Source organism: Phragmites australis, chromosome 20, assembly GCF_958298935.1.
Source record: "Phragmites australis chromosome 20, lpPhrAust1.1, whole genome shotgun sequence".
NCBI classification, from domain to species: domain Eukaryota; kingdom Viridiplantae; phylum Streptophyta; class Magnoliopsida; order Poales; family Poaceae; genus Phragmites; species Phragmites australis.
This window is the reverse complement of record NC_084940.1, coordinates 7,999,663-8,020,075: the sequence shown is the minus strand read 5'-3', so window position 1 is coordinate 8,020,075 and position 20,413 is coordinate 7,999,663. Positions and strand designations below refer to the sequence as shown.

Genomic DNA, 20,413 nt, shown 5'->3' with positions numbered 1-20,413 from the left:
CATTCTGTTAATTATTAATTAGTTCGTCAATCTACTGAGAAGGTATCTGCAAATCCACATCAATTCCAAGATCCTCATTCTTGGAGATGGAATACGAAAATTCATATATCTAAGTTTTTACTAAACTAGTAACCAAATCCAAATTAATAGCCTTTGTTTAGAAAAGCTGTTTGGGAGGGGGGGGGGGGTTAACATTAGCTCGATCTCGGCAAGTTTTGTTTTCTAGATCTCATTCCAGCAAAATTATTGTGCCTTGAATTTTTAGGGACAGTTGTCCTTCGAATAAAGCCTGAAATTAATTGTTTCAATTGACCATGAGCTAACTTTCATACGACTGCGTGCATAACTTTATGCAGAGGTCGGAATAAAAACTATTCCTTTATCTAAAAAATGAGCTACCTTTCATATATAGTAGAGTAGGCCGTTCCAAATGTTGAACCCTATTTTACTTAAAAAAAAGTGTACCTTTTGTGAGGATATAGTCTAGACCTTTATCCAATCACATACCCATTGCTTGGTTATAAATATCTCCTGGACAAGTATTTTGAGCTCCAAATGGATATGGTAGCGCTGGTGCACAGGCCAGGGAACTTGTGCATCCCTTTCTCTCTTGATGTCCGTACAACCCTAACATTGATGATTTCTTTTGTAACTCCAGGAAAGGTTATTTGGTTCAGAAATTACCATTCTTCTCTTTCTCCTTAGCCACACACCAATTCCGCAATTTGGACTGATCAGGTAGCTAGACAGATCCAGATGTAGATGTCCTTTCACCTAGGTCCGAGTACAAGCTAGTCAGATAGGTAGCATCTAGAGAATGTTGACATTGTACGGCTATGCATGCATTAATTTGACCATGGTAAGATATGGATGAGGAAAATCGTGGAGAGCAAGATTAATCCATTATTGTTATTGCAGTTTTTCCTAGCTAGCTAGCTTATTCTTGTCTCTTTTCTCATACTGACATTTGCACTATATTATCAAAATCTAATCTAATCTATGTATTATATATGTAATAAGTAGATGACAGACTCCATATAGTCGCTAATGATTGACATCGCAAATGGACTTGTAAAAGAATCTAAGTCACTTACAAGACAAAGTTCAAATTGTTTATTTTGTGTCCTCTTTCTTATTTAGTCTCGGTACGTTTATTGGCAACAGCTTGTTGATATATGATTTAAGTTATGAACAAGTTATGAGAGCCAGGGTCTATCTCGGAGCTTATTGATATATGACAGATCATTGCAAAATAGCGTATTTGTTTCCATTTGAACTACTTTGTTTTAAGTTTGTTGATTTACTTTGCCTTAAGTTTGATCTACTTTGTTTTAAGTCTGTAGATTTGTTTCCATGTGATTTGATCGATCTACTTTGTTTTAAGTTTGTTGATCTACTTTGTTTTAAGTTTGTTGATCTACTTTGTTTTAAGTTTGTTGATCTACTTTGTTTTAAGTTTGTTGATTTCTAGCAGAGCTCTTCGTTTGGATTAAGTCAGTATATCCCAGTATATCCACATACTCCCATGAAACCAAGTCTACTTGACTTGGACATATATGTGTCCAGTACGTGGACCAATTCGTGTAAAGGTCAGCTCTTTATGCGGAACCATGTTGTTTTGTAAATATTCTTTTGAAAATAGTTGGCATTAGGTTATTAGTGAGACAATTTACACTAAGGTATGAAAGGAAATGAGACTTAGACACCCTCTTATAGTTGCTTTTCAGAATATGCATGAGATATATAGATTAAATATGTAGGAGTATCAAATGAAAAGGGTCATTAAATTTACATGAAATATAATCCTTATATTTATCAATTGAGCTAGACGGGCTTAACCGTCCTCATATATCCTATATCCTAAAGGGGCAGGGATCGGCGAGCTCTCAGGGCCGCATGATTTGCACTGTAGCATAAGTGTGTATTACTGTGCCATCATTGTGTAGCATTGTGCCTAATGCTCCCAGATATTTAATAAATAATAAATAATATATTTATTTCATTATAAAAATAATAATAACAAAATATCTCGTTCATTTATTCCCTCGTACACATGGGACCAGAGAGATCCAATGTCTCCTTGCGAAAACTCCAGTCGTCGGTCTAAAAAATTCCTCGCGACCTCATTTTTTTCAAATTAGTACTTCTTACCTGTTTTTTGCAAAATAATTTTGTACCACGTACATGTATGATGTGCTACTATTCAATTACCTCTGCATGTAATTTTTCCCTTTGTACCTTGCTCATTTATTTCCTCATAAACGTGAGAACAGAGAAATCCAATGTCTCCCTCTGAAAACTCCAATCTCCGGCCCAAAAAATCCTCGCAACCTCATTTTTTTCAAATTAGTACAAACATACTGTAGAATATATACCCATAGTATAGTGCATGGGCCACCATTCTAGTCTATAACATATATTATCGAGCCAAGAATCGGCGGCTTCCCATGCCCTGGCACTGTAGCTACTGTTCACATGCTACCAGCCGTTGGATCCGAACGCCGGTGTCAATTCCCTCCACGTGTCACTACACCAAAACACCTCATCAGTGCCGGTTCAAAATCACCATCAGTGACGTGTTTTGAACCGATATTGATTACTCAGCACTGATAGTCACTTATTATTAGTGCCGGGTATAGAACCGACATTGAAAATCACTATCAGTGCTGGTTAGTGCTACCAACTGGCACTGATAGTTGATCTCTATTCAATGTTTTTCGGGACGAAAAAAGTTTTAAATTTTTTTCACGACTAGAGGCTGCCCACCCGACCGCGTCCAATATTCGCAAAGTCACGTGATATTCGCTCGCATGCGGCAACCAAGACTCAAACTCAAGACCTCATAGCCTATACGCACACATGACCCCTCTAACCATCTCAGCTTTCGTCCGTTAGTGAGTATAGTAGCAAATAAATCCTTTTGACATCTTCTGACCGAATGTTTGAATGGCTACTTGGATATCTAAATGATCCCAAATAAAAAAGAGATCAACTATAAAGTTGTAGATCTCGTCGAGAGCTACAATTTTCATAAAAGGTTTTTCCCAATCCGACTTCGTGTGAGAAAGTTATGAATTTTATAATGTGAGTTGTCAGCAACCACTGCTACAAATTTATTATAATTATTTGGGCATTTAAATGACCTCAAATTAAAAAAAATCAACTATAAAGTTGTAGATCTCATCGAGAGCTATAATTTTCATATAAAGTTTTTGCCCATCCGACTTTGTGTGAAAAAGTTATGAATTTTTTAATATGAGCTGTGACAGTAGCAATCATTAGTGTCGGTTCGTAACTAGAACCGGTACTGATACTTAGTATCAGTGCCGGTTCGTGGTTAGAACCGGTACTGATGTATCAGTGCCGGTTCGTGTCTAGAACCGGCACTGATATAGTCATTATCAGTGTCGGTTCGTGGCTGGAACTGGCACTAATCAAGCCAAGGATCGACACTGATAGTGGCTATCAGTGCCGGTTCTTATCTCCCTATTTGTTGTTTGCGCACGGGAGTTTAAGAACCTACATTGATACGTTTTTAGTGCTGATTACTATTAAACCGGCATTGATAGGGCGCTACATATGTGGTGTTCTGTAGTAGTGTGTCCCCCTGAACCTTCACCAGCGACAAAATCCACGAAAACCCACTGGCCACATACACTCCCCCCCCCCCTCCCGGCTTCCACACTCTTCTCCCCTTCTCCCCGTACACCCCTGCACCCCATCCTCCCTCCTCTCCGCCGCAACCGGTGAACCACTGGACCCCTGACTCTTCCCACGTCGCTGCCCTCTCCAAACTCCACCTCTCCCAACGAGCCCCACCCATCCGCCCCGCCAAGCCACCTGACAAAGCAGCTGTCCTGCATCGACTGAATCTGGGTAGGACTCCCCCTCTATGCTCCCATCCGCGTCCTTCCCCCGTCCCCCGTCCCCCTCCTCTCTCTCCTAGTGCTCTCTTCCTCGGAATCTCAGGTGCAAACCCTACGCCAAAGCTACAACACCCCACCTCTCTTTGATTCTTCCTCCCGAGAACAACCCCGCAAGGCCACCTCCCATCCCCAAGAACTCCTCCATCATGCGCCATCAGCACGGGAACTCACCGGTCTGAGGAGCACGTCAGAGATGCCTGCGCAGGTCAAGCTGTTCTGCCAAGGCCTGCGCTGCAGTGTTGGCGCTGCTGCCTTTAGCCTTGGATTTGGTCACTCTTGCTCTCATTTTTCCCTTTTTAATTTTGCCAGCTTTGTCTTATCCAGAAACCAAAGAGCGGATTCCTATATTCCCTACCGTGAATCTGGCCAAACTTCTCCAACCGAATTAACCAAAAAGGAAAAAAAAAAACTGCTGTGTTGCTCTATCCCTTAGATATCAGGTGTTCCATCTGACCTACTTGAATCATTAATAGCTGCTCCCAGATTTTTAATATTGTGTTTTATCATTCACATATTTTCTCCTAGAGTGCCACTGTCAACCCTGATAAAGTTATGTTGAATCATTTTTTGAAAAGGAACATTCTTGAGTTAATGTTTACCAACACTGACGAAAGCTTAGGCTTCCTTATTTTTAATAGTTAATACATGATCCTCATTACGTGTACAAGGCACACTTCAGAACATTCCAATCTAAAAATTATTGTTGTCTTCCCGTATGTTCATATTATTTAGATATGGCAACATTTTCCCACGTATATGTACATGTATTTATAGCACAGCATCTGTAAAGAACCTGCTTGGTTTTTACTGAAGTGATTTTCTATGAAACTGCAAAAATTTGTAGTGGATAATTTTTCCTTTACTTATATCATAGCATCATATCGAGGAAGATGGCTTCAATTAAAATATTCACTCCACATTCGACGATGCTGATCTGAAACTCGGTAAGATTAAGCCACCCCCCTGATTCTTCGTACTTCATTCGCGGCCTTGGGTAACTCTCTTTGATCACTGACATGGCTACCACTTAAGGTTCTCTCCATCATTTTTTGCATCCGGCCCCGCATCATCGTTGCCTTCGCCAACACCATCACAACCACTGGCATCCTAGGTCATCAACAGTGTACCCCCGTTGGTGGACTACCTCAGGTAAATCCCCAAATGATACACCCACTCCATCCACATGAGGGCTCATGAATCCAGATACGGTGAAGATTAATGCACCGGTGCATTTGCTGTGTTGGCCTGGACGTGCGCTATAATCACCTCACCTCTCACTGAATCCATCTATGGCACTACCAATTTAGGCTAGGGTCCGGTCACATTTTCCCTCCTTTTCCTTTATACTTTTCAGCTTTGTTTATTGCGGAAAGCGTGATTTTCCCGGTATCTGTTTCCCCTACCTTGAATTGAATCTCCCCAACTTGACCACTTGGAAATGCTGCCGCATCGCTTGGACCCTTACATAACAAGTACTCCATCTACTGTACTCAATCCATTCATTGATGTTTTTTGAGTTCTTTAATCTGTTTTTTAGTATTTTCGAAATTTACCCTCCTACCGTGTCTCCCTGATAAACGATATAATTTACGCATTTTTTAATATACTTCCTTTGTCTAATACCTATTACGCTTATAGTCACGTATATAATACACATTGCAATTCCATACTATTATGCAATTTTCAGCACCATTACCAGCCACAAGTGGACAAGGGCTTTATCTGAAAACACCAAATATTCACAACAACTGAAGAAATTGTAAGTATATATTCTTGGCTCATGCTGTTATACAGTTTATTCATTTTTTTTAATATATACTTATTATGTTTATAGTTACGTATATAATACACACTGCAATTCCATGCTAATTTAGGCCAAATTCCAACGGAGTCTTCAAATTTACAGCTACAGTACTTTTTTGCAGTCTACTGTAACCCTAGAAATCATCTCCAGCAGATCCTCTATCCAGTGTTACAGTGCTGCTACAGTGTTATGGAGAGAACACTCCTGCAAATTGGGGGGTACTGTAGCAGCAGGAACACTGCATCACTGTAGTGGTACTGTGAATAGTGGTTCTGGAGGATTCGCGGGTGTACTGTAGCAGAGGAAAAGTCGGGTTACTGTAGTAGTGATGTTCACGAGAGGGTGACAGTGGGTCCGGAGGGAGGAAAAGAGTAGTAGAAAGTAAGAAATAGGGTAGCTGTTGGAGATGAAAAAATAAGGGGTGTTGTAATAGTGATATGGATGCTGTAATAGTATTTTTGAGGATAAAAATTTGAGGTAGTTGTTGGAGATGGCCTTACAATTTTCTGGCACTATTACCAGCAACAAGTGGCGAAGAACTTGCTCTGATAACACCAAATATTCACAATGACTGAAGAAACTGTAAGTATATATATTCTCAGCTCACGCTGTTTATAATTACCATTCTTTTAAACATAACTATTTCCCATCAATATTTTTTCCTAATGTTGTTTTTCCCCTCTCCTGTGTTTTCCTTCTGCTCTTATGTGACATGAACAGACAATTTCAGTCAAAGTTCTAGGTTGTTATCACAATTCATCAAACTAAAGTGTACATGACATGCAAATCTTTCTTACATCTGTTAGTTGCAAACATGTCATACGTTGGTCGATCTTGAACACGACGACATCCACGTAGACGTTCTTTATCACCAAACTACAGAATTCACTAGCTTAGGTTTTAAAAACAATAGAATTCACTAATGAGATATTCAATTATACAGATCCACATGAGCATCAAAGCACTCCTATCCAAGATATCACAACAAATTTACCACCTTCACCTTCTGATGAAATAGCTAGACTACTCTTTTGCTATGCATTACCATCTAAACACAAAACTAACTGCAGAGATTTATTTTTATCTTCTTTATAAAAACTAACTCCTTTATCACTATGTTCCTACTTTTTTAACATAATATTTACAACTAGATTAAAAGTAAACATATTTGCATAAGAAATATTCCATAACTTATTCTGTAACGGCATATCTTCATCTCAAAAGATACCAAACTTCAAGTATGATAAAAGCCAAAATTATTAATACAATCATTGTACTACAGAAGACTACAGAGAAAGAAAACAATGCCAAAACACCTTTGCCTTCACTGGACGTTTCGCAACAATGGCACCAGTAAGTTCCTTCCCTAACAGCACAGACATTAACATAGATTCTTGATAATATAATAAACACCAATATCCCTCTCTATGTTTTTTCTCAATTACAAGTCTCCAACAAACACAAGTGCACCAATCAAGCGAGCAGGTCATCCAGAATATCAAGTTTCATCAGATTCTAAAACCACACCAAAGTAACCATAAACTCTAAACAAATTTTACACGTAATACCTCCATATATATTTAATAATATTCTCATTATTTATTCCTTTTTTTTCTTATACAGTGCATCTGTTACTCACAAAGAAAAAAGTACCGTGAAAAGAAGGCTCCTGAGAGACTGAATCCTACCAATCATCAGAGAAAAACTTTAAACAACTGCAACATAGTTGTTGTCCTTTTTTTAATCAGAATACTACTCATTGTGTGTAATCAAACTTATATTCTACCTATGTGTAATCTCAAACTTGCTGCTACCAGAACTTTATCTAAATCAGATATAACCTAAGTAGCACAATTTCAGGAATATTACCTTCCAATATGCATTTGTACCTCAGTCTCAACAATTATTTTTCATACAAAATATGAGTTGGCGTAGCATAGCGGCCCGATCGGTCTAGTTTACACAAGGGAAAATGCAAAAAACCCCCTAAAAGTCACTTGGATTTTGACTTTCCCCTACAAAACTAATAAAAGTGGTTTTACTAATTTTGGGAGTGTTATTGATTAGTTATGAATTAATCTATCTGCAACACATTTACTCAATCCTGCACATTACAATAACTATTTGAAGATTTCATGTATTTTTAGAAGATAGAGGATCATGTGAAGACTAAAAAGATTTGTTTCATGATTTTTGGATTAATGATAATTAACTATGCATTTAACTCGAATTAATAAATGAGCTGCACGTTTTTCTTTTTTTTCAAACTTACTCTCCATGAAATATGATGCAAAGGATATTATTTTTTAAAACAAATTTCACAAAAGGTCTTAGAATTGTCTCTAGTTTTTTTTTAGAATTGTTTGTAATTTTTTAGTTTTTTTGAATTTTTGGGGATGTTTTTGCAACCAAACCAAACCTTTCGGAGTTTTTTTGCAATAAAATAATTTTTGGGGGAAAATCAAAATCCAAGTGACTTGGGGGGGGGGGGGGCTTTTGCATTTTTCCCTTTACACAAAGAGATACTGGAATCGGAATATTCTGGGACATGCGAGATATCAAGCATAGTCGGTAGATCAAGGAGTTGAAGAATTACTATTTGTTCATAAATCGAGCGAAATTTCACATGGCATATGCACAATTTTGAATCACTTGAAGAAGCTCCCAACAAAGTAATGTTTCAATAATAGATGCATGCTATATTGAGAACAGAGAGGAAACGACTGAGGAACACACCAAATACCACGTCCTTTGGATAGCAGGATGGATCGACAACAGTTATTGCCAAGAAATTCCATCAGACGAACAACATGAGGAACTGATGGATCCAACACCGAAGCAGGTATCACGAAATAGCACACTTGCACTCATCATACCGATCGAATTATCTAAGCAAACACGAGCGAATTAAAGGAGCAGAAGGAAGAGGAACCAATCAAAGCCTGAGGGACAGGTCCAGCTCGTCGGCGCGCTCGACGCCGTAGCCATACTCCGACGGCCTCTCCTTGTTGATCCTCAAGTCAGGCGCCGGTGGTACAGCAGCTTCTTGCCGCTCGTCCTGCCTCGCCCTCTTATCTGCAGCAACGACGACTCCGGCGGCCCCGGGCCTTGCGGCAGCGTCCCCGGTGCCTGTGGCGGCCGCCCCATGCGCGCGCATGGCTGCGGCGATCTCCCGTCGGCGCTTGGCCAGGCTGCGCTCGTACTTGTGCGCGTTCTGGTGGCCGCCGAGTGCCTGCGAGCTGTGGAACTTGCGGTTGCAGTAAATGCAGACGAAGAAGCCGGGCGGCTCCGGCGAGACCGAGCGGTGGAGGAGGGTGAGTTCAATGTTGAGCTCCTGCTCCATTACAGTTGCTAGCTAGCGGTCTATGTGAGAGAATGTGTGTTTGTGTGTGAGAGAGAGCGCTTCATTTGCAACAGGAATCATGGTACTAGGAGAGGGTTAAATACAGCTTTAGGCTAACAGGTGTTGCATTGTTCCCCGAGATCAGGTTACTGTTGTAGAATGCAGCCAGTGGACGTCCTTCGCGCACGTTTCCGTTTGTTAGGTCTGTGGCAACCAACGGAGGAACTTGGCCAAGTTGCTTATTTGCCGGAGTTTACTTATTCAGACAAACTTGTAAGGGAAGTCACAGATCTTTCTCATAATTAAGAATATAAGATGACACAAGTGTTATTTGAAAATTAAATCAAAATTTAAAATTACTTGCTCTTGGATATTAATTCTAGGTAAGCTAAATAGCTCATCGTATTTAATGAGATTTGCACATTGTGCTTCATTTGTTGTCATATCTGAAGAAGGTCGAACGACACATGTAAACCTATATGTTTTACTGTGGTAAAAAAGAACAGAATTTATTAATAAAAAACTATGTAAGTTAAAGAACAAAAATGCTCACTGTTAAGCGCGTGCACCTACACATATGTAGCGCATAGAGATATGATTCCTGACTCAGATGCGCGCGGCGCGCCCCACCGCACCTCCCGGTGGGTATAGCAACGACGTCTCGTAGCGCATGTTATGGCTTATGTTATGGCTTAGCAACCAAACAAAATAGCGTATGCATGCGTCGTCCCGTAGCGAATGCGGCCGTCGCCCGTGGACGCGTCTTCCGACCGGCAGCAGGGACCGGGCGGCGCTCACCGTCTCGAAGCTCCCATCGCCGTATATTATTAGGGTGGACATAGCCGTTATGCTCTGTGGCCAACGGGGCTCCGCACGTGTACCACAATAATTGGTAGAGCTTTTGCTTGCAGCGGAAAGGGCTAGCTCCGATCAGGCAAGGCCGGCCGGGTTGTGCCGCGCGCGGCATCTCGAGATGATTTTTACTCCCTCTTCTGAAAGTGCAGTACATGCACATGGACAATGGATGTGTTTGGCATGATTCCGAATTCTCCGAAGAACGTTTCTGATTTGATTTCTCTCGAGAAATATTTATCTGGAGAATTAGAATCACTTTATGCAATCGTTTGAATAATTTAGTGAATTTGATTCCTAAAAGAGTGTATGTGAGGGAGAAAGTTGATTTTGATGAGAAACCATATTTTAAGTGACTATGCTGCTAGTAAAAAACAGAAACATTTCTCGTGGCTTCACGAGAAAATCAGGAATCAAACTACCTATTTGGCAGAGTTTCTCTGATTTCTGCAAATAAAATAAATCTAGAATCCATACCAAACAGGCAAAGAAAATAAATCTAGATTCCATACCAAACGGGCCAAAGTGTTGAAACGGGAAGATGCCATCTAGTTACGCAGATTCTACTGTTTCCTTATGTTTTACTTGTCCCTTAGGGCGCTCGTATGGTTTTCAATACACATTTTCAACCATTACTTGTGTAGTATATACTCGCGAAAATACTTTAAAAGGGTGGTGCTTTTGAAAATAAGTATATACTACATTACTGGAAAACTTTATAACGACTTTATTATTATTATTGTTTTTTATATAATGGTGATCGAATGTAAAAAAGGACCACACATCCTTGAACAATCTCTATTTCAAGAATGCTACGGAAGGGTCTAGTCTCGCACGTTCTTAGTGTCGTGCGCTTTAGCCGGAGCCTGCATGTGTTTTGCAGAACTGAAACGTTTGTCCACAAACATCTGACGCATGCATGCAGCTTACTTTTTTCCCTGCACAATTGACGTGCTACAGTCATAGTAAATGTGTAGGACCCACGTCAGCCACCTACAACGACGCTGCTTGCAGTACTCCGGACTACATATCGATAAGCTAGATCACGTTGCAGCTCGATCCAGTAACAGTGTGCAACGTGAGCGTTAATAATCGGTCTCAGATACCAACCTACGTACTAGCTGCTGCACTGGCAACTTTGTCACGGCAGTCATTTCAAGAGTGCGATCTACTGCCGGCGATGTGTTCATTGGCCAAAATGGAATCAAACCTGTCACGGATGCCATGACTCGAACAGGCTCCTGCATAAATTTTGCATCCGCGCTCTCTCAATTTGATTGCTCGTTGAGCTCATGAATCAACACTTCATGTCCCAGTAGGCAGAGAGCTGTCGCCAAAGGTGAGAAGCTAGCTAGGGATCAACATATGTCCTTGCGAGGAACAGAACAAACTATAGCGTTCTCAGGCCATGAGCGGATCTTACTAGCTATGCAAGTACTGCTAGTTATGTCGCCCTATAAAACAACTATAGCTGAGTGGGATCTACCTTAAACTATGTAAGGAAGGGAGCCACCAACAATTAATATAACTATGAGTCATGTTCACTGGTGAACATCTGTACCCGTACAAGGGAATGCATACGAGCAACAGATATGCCACACAAGATCAACCACACTACTACATCCGTTCTCAAATAGATGTCGTCAATACATGCAGTCAAATTTTAGAAACTCTAACTATTAATATACACAAAACTATTAGAATTTGGCATATGAAAATGATAGTAGTGAATTTGTTATGAAAAATACTTTAACATCATCTAATTTTTATCAAATTTTACCAAGAGACAGTTGTCAAAAGTAATGGTTAAACGTGCTTGTTGGAGACTATATCGATGTCATAAACAACAAGTAAAAGAGAACGGAGGTAGTATTAGCTAAGGGCAATGTAATGATAAAAAAAAATACCATGTGGGGCCTATCCTGTTTTTCTCAGCCCAGAGAAAAGGTTGTCTTGTGCTAGTGTTCATTACTGCATATGAAAATGCTGCACAATATACTACAGAGATATACAAGTAATGTCTGGAATGCAAAATCATACAGGGCCTTAAACAGTTGATGAAGTGCCCTCAATTTCATGAAAAATTAGGGAACACAATGGAGAAAGAAGTAAAGTGGGGGATCGATTGAGTTGAGCCCTGTCAGGTAGTCGATCACGCAATTTTCTCTAAATCAGCTGCCACTACTACAAAACCGGCCATATACGCCGGCCCATCACTACCGGTTCCTAATGAGCTGACAATGATGCTGCTTTACTACCGGTCCAAACGCCTCGCGAGAAAAATCAGCTAATATGGAACAGTAACAAGGGGAATCACTGCCGGCTGATAAATTGAGCCGGCAGAGATGCCCTTCACTGCTGGTTTATAGTACCAACCGGCAGTGAAGGGGTGGCCGGACCCGAATTTCTATTCCAATCGACTTTTGCTCGCAAAAGCTCACATCCAGCCCCCCTCTCTCTCTTATCTCTCACATCTGGCTGCCTTATCCTCCCCACCAGTCACATCTGGCTATCTCTCTCTCTCTCTCTCTCTCTCTCTCCCCCCCCCCTTATCCTCTCCCACTGGCTCCTCCCCACTGACCTCGCAATCCAATCCAAGGAGTACATCAGCCTCGACGCCATTTGCGAGCGCCTCAAGCCCAGCCTTTGCACGGAGTTCACCTACATTGTCCGTGAGGGGGACCCCATCGACGAGATGCTCCTCATCATCTGGGGTCGCCTCGAGAGCTCCGCCACCAACGGTGGCCGCATGGGGTTCTACAACTATGGCCTACTCAAGGAAGGGGACTTCTGCGGCAAGGAGTTGCTCACGTGGGCGCTCGACCCCAAGGCCAGCGCCAACTTCCCGCTCTCCACACGCACTGTCAGGACCATCTCCAATGTTGAGGCCTTCGCGCTACGTTTCGAGGAGCTCAAGTTCATCATTGGCCAGTTCTGGCGGCTACACAACAAGCAGCTACAGCAGATGACAGTGGGCGACCGAGCAGCTGTGATTGTTTTTCTTGATTTTGTGAATGTTTGTGATTACCAAATGAGTGTGGGTGAGAATATTTGTGATTGTGATTGTTCTGTAATTTGTGATTTTCAGTGATTTTTGTGAATGTTCTGTGAATTTGTAAATGTTCTGTGATTGTTTGTGAGCAATATGACGAGGGTCGGTGGCAGCAAGCATGGCGAGGTCCGGTGGTGGCACAGAGGATGGATTTATTTTCTTTTCTTTTTCTTTTTTTTGCTGGAAAAAGGCTTCACTGCTAGTCCAAAAACACCATCAGTGATGAAATCCTAGGCTTCACTGCCCATTACGTATTGCCGGCTGGAAAACCAGCACTATAGCTGGTTTACCAGCCGACAGTGATGGGCTATCCCGTAGTAGTGTGCACACAACTATGATGCATGAACTAATTGAGACAGAGTCCTGTGCATAGCTCAACAACGGCATGTTCCTGTTCCACCACCGCCATTCGAACCACAACAAGGATTTATCTCCGATTGGACGCTTGGATCCCTCCTATGGAAGTGATGGAGACTACCAACAAATAACACTACTACAGAAGGTGGTTCCAAACTAGCATCACTATCGGTTTTGGAATCGGCAATGATTAGTCGGCAGTGACATTATCAACCGATAATAATAGTATCACTGCCGATTTGTATTACAAAATGACACTGATAGTCTGTCTCAAATTCGATGTTTTTAGGACTTTTTTTTTTGGCACTCGACGAGACCACCGTGAGTTTGGTTTTGTGGCAACCCCGTGGTTTTTGTGGGAGTCGAACATGCAAATATAGCAAATTATGAGCATGCATAGTTTGTGGGAGTCGAATCCGTGACCTCATCTCTCACGTGAAGATTCCTTATTATCTCACCTCACAATTTTTCTTTTGACTTTTTCTGCCCAAATATTTGGATAATAATTGTGCATTTTGATGACTTCAAATGACAATATTGTCATTTACAAATTTTATATAAATTTTGTCTCCATCCAATTCTATATGAAAAAATTATGAATTTCCGAGGATGGGTATATACTATTATCACTTGGTTCATAACAAAAACCGATAGTGATAAAATTTATTTGCATTGCAGGTTCATATCAAGAACCGGTAGCAATTGTATTAGTGCTAGGTTGTTCTATGGTACTCCTCTTACCTCATACAAGGTAAGATGGGTATTAACTCTCAACCATCCATTGATCAAGTGAAGGTTTGGCCACAGGAGTATCTAACTAGTATGGTAAGTTACCAGCTATTTATAAAAGAGAACATTTTAAAGGAATTTAATTCTCTTTATAATAGTAATACATGAGCAATTAATTACACCAATCATGCATTTACATGTTGAGTGATGAATTTATTCTCTGGATTATCTAAGTTAGATATATACATGGGGCGTGATTCTGTTTTTGAAAATCTGCAGCATAGTACTTAAAAACAAATTAAGCATGCTATATGTATTGTCAGAAATAATGTGTAAATTTATATCTAACTTGCCTTAACACTGAAAGTTCGTTATTTCAATTTCCTATGTGATAATCCCACATCGTAATTTGTAATTTGCACAACATGTTGAAGGAAAATGGAGTCTCAAAAAAAGAGAGTAATATAGCTCACGTTTGTGCATGCATAAGAAATTATAACCAAACTTGGCATGTACAGCTAACAATAATTACCATCATCATAATTTTCTTTATTTATCATGTGCTTTAATGGTAATATTATTTTCTTCCTTAATTATATGAAGTGAAAAGTCGATATTATCCTTATATAGTCATTGGTGACCTCTTACCTATTAAGAGGTAATATAAAATACTAGGCACTAGATCAAGAAAGATTAATGCCTCCTATTGATTTGGGTGCACTATAAAATTTCCCATTAATGCCGGTTTTTGATATTGGAACCGGCTGTGATAATTATTTTCACTGCAGTTCTTTTTTAGATGGAATTTTAGTATCGGTTCTTAACAAGAATCGATAATAATACACTATCACTACCAATTATATCCGAATTGGCAGTCATATATATGAGGGTAAGGAAGGGTGTTTCTGTAGTAGTGTAGCAGGCCAACCAACTAATTCTCCAAGCAAAGGCAGCACACAAATGCCTTGCAGTAAAAGCATTTAGGTCAGCTCCTTTCTGATGTGAGATGATCGGAATCTTTATCCCCATTCTGCCCGATCATATGCTTGTACTACATGTGGCGTATTCTAGGTTATTCCCCCAATCAACTCTGATTTAAGTGAAATTAAAAAACTAATTCGCTGAAAGAAAGAGCCGGTAAGAGGTGTGTCAATCTTTTGAAGTTCTTGATATTTATCGATGTATATAAAAGGGAGGATGTTCTATGGTTCAGCAAATTTTTTGTGATTAAACTCTGGTCCACAGCATTTGGAGGGAAGATCGTATCAGTAAGGATTACTGGTGTCTAGACAAGAATAATTAATCGTGATGCTAATTCAAGAAAGAGGAAGACTAATTACAATATAAAGATAATTTTTTTTGTTGTTCTCCAAAAAAAAGACCACTGACAAGGTTCACCGGTGTGTACTAACAAAAATGCACCGGTTAATGATGGCACTCAAAATTTTATTTGAACAATTTCAGAAAATTCAGCCAGATACCAATATTTCTCAAAATCTCGGACAGCCCTATATTTTAATTTTTCAAATTAAATTCTGATTTAATTTTTTGGTGTTAAGGGCAAGTACAACCGGTCTCTTGACCCCGTCCCTTCGTAGCTATTTTTTCAAAAAAAAACCCTGTCTCAGCCTGAAGACACCTCTTCCGTCGTCTCGCGAAGCGACGGCTTCGTCCCGTGCTCCGATGCAGAGGAGACGACTCGAGCAGCGCTGTACGGGCCGTCTCCTCGTCTCGACGGTGCACGGATCCCGGGCGCTCGCGCGCGCAGTTGATGTTTGGGCGCGCGCGGGAGGGAGCAATCCCGCCAATTTCGTCTCCCTATATCACCGGTGAAGGCGACACAGCTCCATTCTTCTTCCTCGTCAGGCACCCCAAACTTTGGCGGCCGCGATGTTGAGCGCCTCGGCTAGGAAGAGCAAGCTAGCTGCTGCAAACAAGAAGAGCAAGGGCGCCCCGGCTGCTGCGTTGTCGGTGGCGGCGGCGGCGGTGTCGTCGTTCCCGGCGCACACCTTCGGTCGCGGAACTGTCTCGACGGCGGCGACCCGCAACCTCGGCAACGGCACGGCGACGCCTCCATCCTCCATTGATAGATCTGGTGGAGGTGCCTTCCCCGGCACAGCGACGGCTCCATCATCGAACAGTGGGTTTCCATTCCCCCCTTTCACCATCTACTGCTTGGTGGGATTCGGCCGGCGTTGATCCGGTTTCTCCTTCGTTTGTGCGTTCAGCAGCTTGGGATCCATCTTGGTAATCACTTGATCTTGTAAATTGAAGCTTGTTATGCTGTTTGGATTAGTAGAATTGTTCCTTGATCACAGAACTTGATGTCTGATGAAATGTGTTTAGTAGAATTGTTCCTTGATCACAGAACTTGATGTCTGATGAAATGTGCAACAGGTTATTCAGTGATGAATTATCTAGAAAATCACCCTTCTTGCTTTGTTGTTTGTCATTTTAGTTCTGCTGGTTAATATTTATCCTTTGCTGCATTATTGGTTAATATTTATCCTTTGCATCCTTTAGTTGCATCAATTGTGAAAATGGTGATAACCTGTTGTTTAACATATCTATTTTTCCTGCAGGGATAAAGACCCACGTCCACCTCGTGGGTTTATGAGCTACTTTGGAAATCAGCCACACAATTTTCATTTGGTTGGTACACCTGTTCACAACCATGAAGGAATTTCACCGGCAGAAGTAGAGATATTATCTGAGCAGGAGCCTGAACTAGTTGACAGTGATGGTGAAATTGCCAGGACTGAGAAGCGGATCATGTGGACTGAGGAAGAGGATGTTAGGTTGATGAGCTCTTGGATAGAAAATTCAACAGACTCTTGTTGTGGCGCCGATAGGGGTGGTAACCAATACTGGGGCGATGTTGTTGAACAGTGCAACAGGACGACCCCATCTCATAGGAAAAGGAATGTGAAGCTATCTAAATAGGTATGTTCTGAAGACAGCATGTTTTCCCCTGAAATTTACAATTTTTTCCCTGAAGACAGCATTTTTGTTAAGTTCAGAAATTTTTTCCCTGTGCAGAGGATGGCATTTTTCTGGTTATCTGAATGTTATCTACCTGATGCTGTGATGAGTTGTCTACCTGATGCTATGATGAGTAGCTACTAGTTTCTGAACATGCTTCTAGTTACCTGAATGCTACTAGTGAAGTGTTTCTCAGTTACCTGAATGCTTCTATGTTCTGAAATGAGTAGCCTATTTGTTCCACTGCTTCTAGTTATCTGAAAGTTTCTGAATGCTTCTAGTTAAGTTTCTGTGTGAACATGTTGTTTATTCCACTGCCGTCTCCCATGTGGAAACTGAAGCACTACTGAGTGTGAACTGCATGTCTCCCATGCGTAACTGAAGCACTAGTGAGTGTGAACTGCAACACTAGGTAGTGTGAATATGTTTTCAGTGAACTTCTCCCCTTCTGTTAGTAACACGATGGTGGCCGTGATGGGTTAATATAAAATGGTACCCTTCCACCCAGCCGCAGTACAGTTCTCCCCTTCTTCCAAGCCACTGTAGACCTATCTGGTTAGATCGTATGGAGCCGCAGGATGAGGAAGATGATGTGTTGGATGATCTAGAAGAAATTGAAGACTTTGATCCTTAAGGGGTGTTCACTGTGGAAGATTTTCTAGCCGAGGATGAAATCGTAGAAGAATTTATCAGGGAGCTTGGAGATGAAATGAAGGCCGACATCGACAGATGATCATCAACTGTACCTCACCGTCGTCGCCGACAGATTGGACCAAGGAGGTACATACCAAGAAATCGAGAAAAGGTCATGATGATCTTGTTGCTAATTATTTTTCCGCAAATCCTATCTACACCGATGGGATGTTCCGTAGAAGATTTAGGATGACTAGGCCGTTGTTCCTACGCATCGTGGACAATCTTAGGGAGTGGTCTCCTTATTTTACCCAAAGAGTTGATGCAACTGGTAGGGATTCTCTTTCACCCCTTCAAAAGTGTACCGCGGCTATCAGGATGCTAGCTTACGGCTCCTCGGCTGATCAACTTGATGAAGTATTGAAAATTGCTGCAAGCACTTGTTTGGAGATTTTGGGAAAATTTGCTGAAGGAGTGATTGAATGTTTTGGTGAAGAATATCTACGTCCTCCAACAAGTGATGAAATGGAGAAAATCTTACAAGAAAACGAGGCTCGTGGTTTCCCTGGAATGTTGGGTAGCATCGATTGTATGCATTGGGCATGGAAGAATTGCCCGAAAGGTTGGGCAGGTATGTTCACTCGTGGTGACAAAGGCGTTCCTACTATGATCCTTGAAGCAGTGGCATCCCATGATCTTCGTATATGGCATGCTTTCTTTGGTACCGCCGGGTCTCAAAATGATATTAACGTCCTAAACAAGTCTCCACTGTTCATTCAAGCTATAAAGGGGGAAGCTCCTACGGTACAATATATTGTAAACGGAACACAGTATGATATGGGTTACTATCTTGCCGATAAAATATATCCCGAATGGGCGGTATTCGTGAAGACAGTAATGGCCCCTCAGTCGGCTGAAGACAAATTATTTGCATTGATGCAAGAGGGGGCAAGGAAAGATGTCGAGTGCACATTTGGCGTATTGCAGTCACGATTTGATATTGTTCGACGACCTGCAAAATTATGGAAGCAGGCGGACGTTATCAACATAATGCAGGCTTGTGTTATCCTTCACAATATGATAGTGGAAGATGAGAAGGAATCAGTTAGAGTTGCTTTGGATTTGAATGAGAATCCGAGTGCGATGATAGTGCTCCCACCTGAAGTGCGTACAAGCGACAACCCTAATCCATGCTTCGCAGAGGTGCTTCGCAGGAATTCCGCTATCAAAGCTCGGCCAACACACAGGAAACTCAAGAAGGATCTAATCGAGCACATATGGCATCGCTATGGAAACAAAGAAGATTAGACAATATGTTGCAATTATATATAATATAATAATTATTATTATGATGGTTTTAAAAATATTGTAATTATGTTCGTCTTATTTATGCTTGAACCGTCTTCCATCAAACGGCAATACAATGGTATACAAATTGAAATTCATGATTGATCTTGGCTTCATGCAATGCATTAAACTGCTTGCAGACGACCCCCCGTCTATGGGTTGTACGACCTGTTTTTTTAATCGTCTGTATGTCAGATTCTAGTCTCTTAGAGACGACCCCCTGTCTGTGGGTTGTACATGCCTAAAAAACTAAAGGTTGCTGGTTAGCGTACGTAATCATGAATAATGGTCTCCATTTGTTAAGACCGGCCGTAAACCAAAGCCCATGTTCCCTCTACCATACACTCGCAAACACAAAGTTGTTACTCTCAACTAACATGTGTCTGACAATTGGACCACATAGCATGCTTTGAACCATCCGCGTTGTGAATGCATATATATTTCCCATAACAAAATGGTGAAATGCTCTGTAATCTCAACACTTGCATGCAGAATCATGAAAAATGCTCAGTAACATAGTTTTCTTAAGTCTTTGTCTAACAAATAAATAAACATGGTCTTTTTAGTACAAAAGGTTTCCAGTATGGTGCCCACTGGCAAACTGTAGCTATGCACGAGGATGTAGATTCCCTTATCTTTTCAGGATAAGAAATTTAGGTTCTTGCCATCATTTCAATTGCGATTTCAGCTTTTGCCATTGCCTTTGAGTATTTGGTTCATGCTACTGGTTTGGTTCAAGCCAACTCAGGTTCGATCCTTGGATCAATCTTTGAGGCTCACTTTTCCTTACGATTTATTTCTGAGTGGACTTAATACATGCGTATGTGGGTGTTTCAATGGTCAAAGCTTAAACCTCCAATCTAGTTCAGATGCGGGCTAGGACGCACCCAAGTGGTTGCATTTCAAAACATAATCCACACTACGCATATTAAATGTTCTAAGAAAAGTTTATCTTGAATATATAGTATAGATTTTATGAAATATATACCCAACAATTTTTTCTTGCAATTAATTTAGACCACGCAAGTTAATTATGTGCTTGTAGTTTTGAGCCGTAGGCCAAAGTCTTGTCTCCATCATGCACAAGCCCTGCTTGAGGGGACACGCTACATGTCATCTATAAATTTCCCCGATCTCTAGTTTTTTCGTGGTTTCAGTTCCCATTATTTGAGCATGGTTTGTAATTTTATGAGGATTCCAAATTGCTTGGTTACGATTTCATTACCTTTAAAAGTATAGATATCTCAAGTATTCATATTGTTAGTTGTTCATTCACAACTGAATCTATGCTAACCTAGTACTGGTATTTTGGTTTGTAATCTTGTGGTTAAAAAAAAGACTTCCATGATTCTTTAGTAGGCTTAATTACGGTGGAAATGGATCGGAAC

General features: G+C 41.0%; 3 protein-coding genes and 1 long non-coding RNA gene across 4 annotated transcripts; 3 read left to right on the top strand and 1 right to left on the bottom strand.

The window, feature by feature from the left end:
- Nucleotides 1-8,286: 8,286 nt before the first annotated feature.
- LOC133902151 (zinc finger protein ZAT5-like) lies at nt 8,287-9,334 on the bottom strand. The gene has a single exon (XM_062343752.1). It carries the CDS (start codon nt 9,071-9,073, stop codon nt 8,666-8,668), a length of 408 nt encoding a protein of 135 aa, XP_062199736.1. The 5' UTR covers nt 9,074-9,334; the 3' UTR covers nt 8,287-8,665.
- A 477-nt stretch (nt 9,335-9,811) lies between these two features.
- On the top strand, nt 9,812-13,036 carry LOC133901422 (putative cyclic nucleotide-gated ion channel 8). The gene is made up of 3 exons (XM_062342797.1): nt 9,812-9,892; nt 12,525-12,966; nt 13,014-13,036. Exons 1-3 carry the CDS (start codon nt 9,812-9,814, stop codon nt 13,034-13,036), a joined length of 546 nt encoding a protein of 181 aa, XP_062198781.1.
- A 2,605-nt stretch (nt 13,037-15,641) lies between these two features.
- Nucleotides 15,642-17,350, top strand: LOC133901990 (uncharacterized). The gene is made up of 3 exons (XR_009906817.1): nt 15,642-16,310; nt 16,646-17,006; nt 17,103-17,350. It is a non-coding gene; the product is annotated as an uncharacterized LOC133901990 (long non-coding RNA).
- A 541-nt stretch (nt 17,351-17,891) lies between these two features.
- On the top strand, nt 17,892-19,128 carry LOC133901989 (uncharacterized). Its single transcript, XM_062343552.1, has one exon. It carries the CDS (start codon nt 17,907-17,909, stop codon nt 18,984-18,986), a length of 1,080 nt encoding a protein of 359 aa, XP_062199536.1. The 5' UTR covers nt 17,892-17,906; the 3' UTR covers nt 18,987-19,128.
- Nucleotides 19,129-20,413: the final 1,285 nt, after the last annotated feature.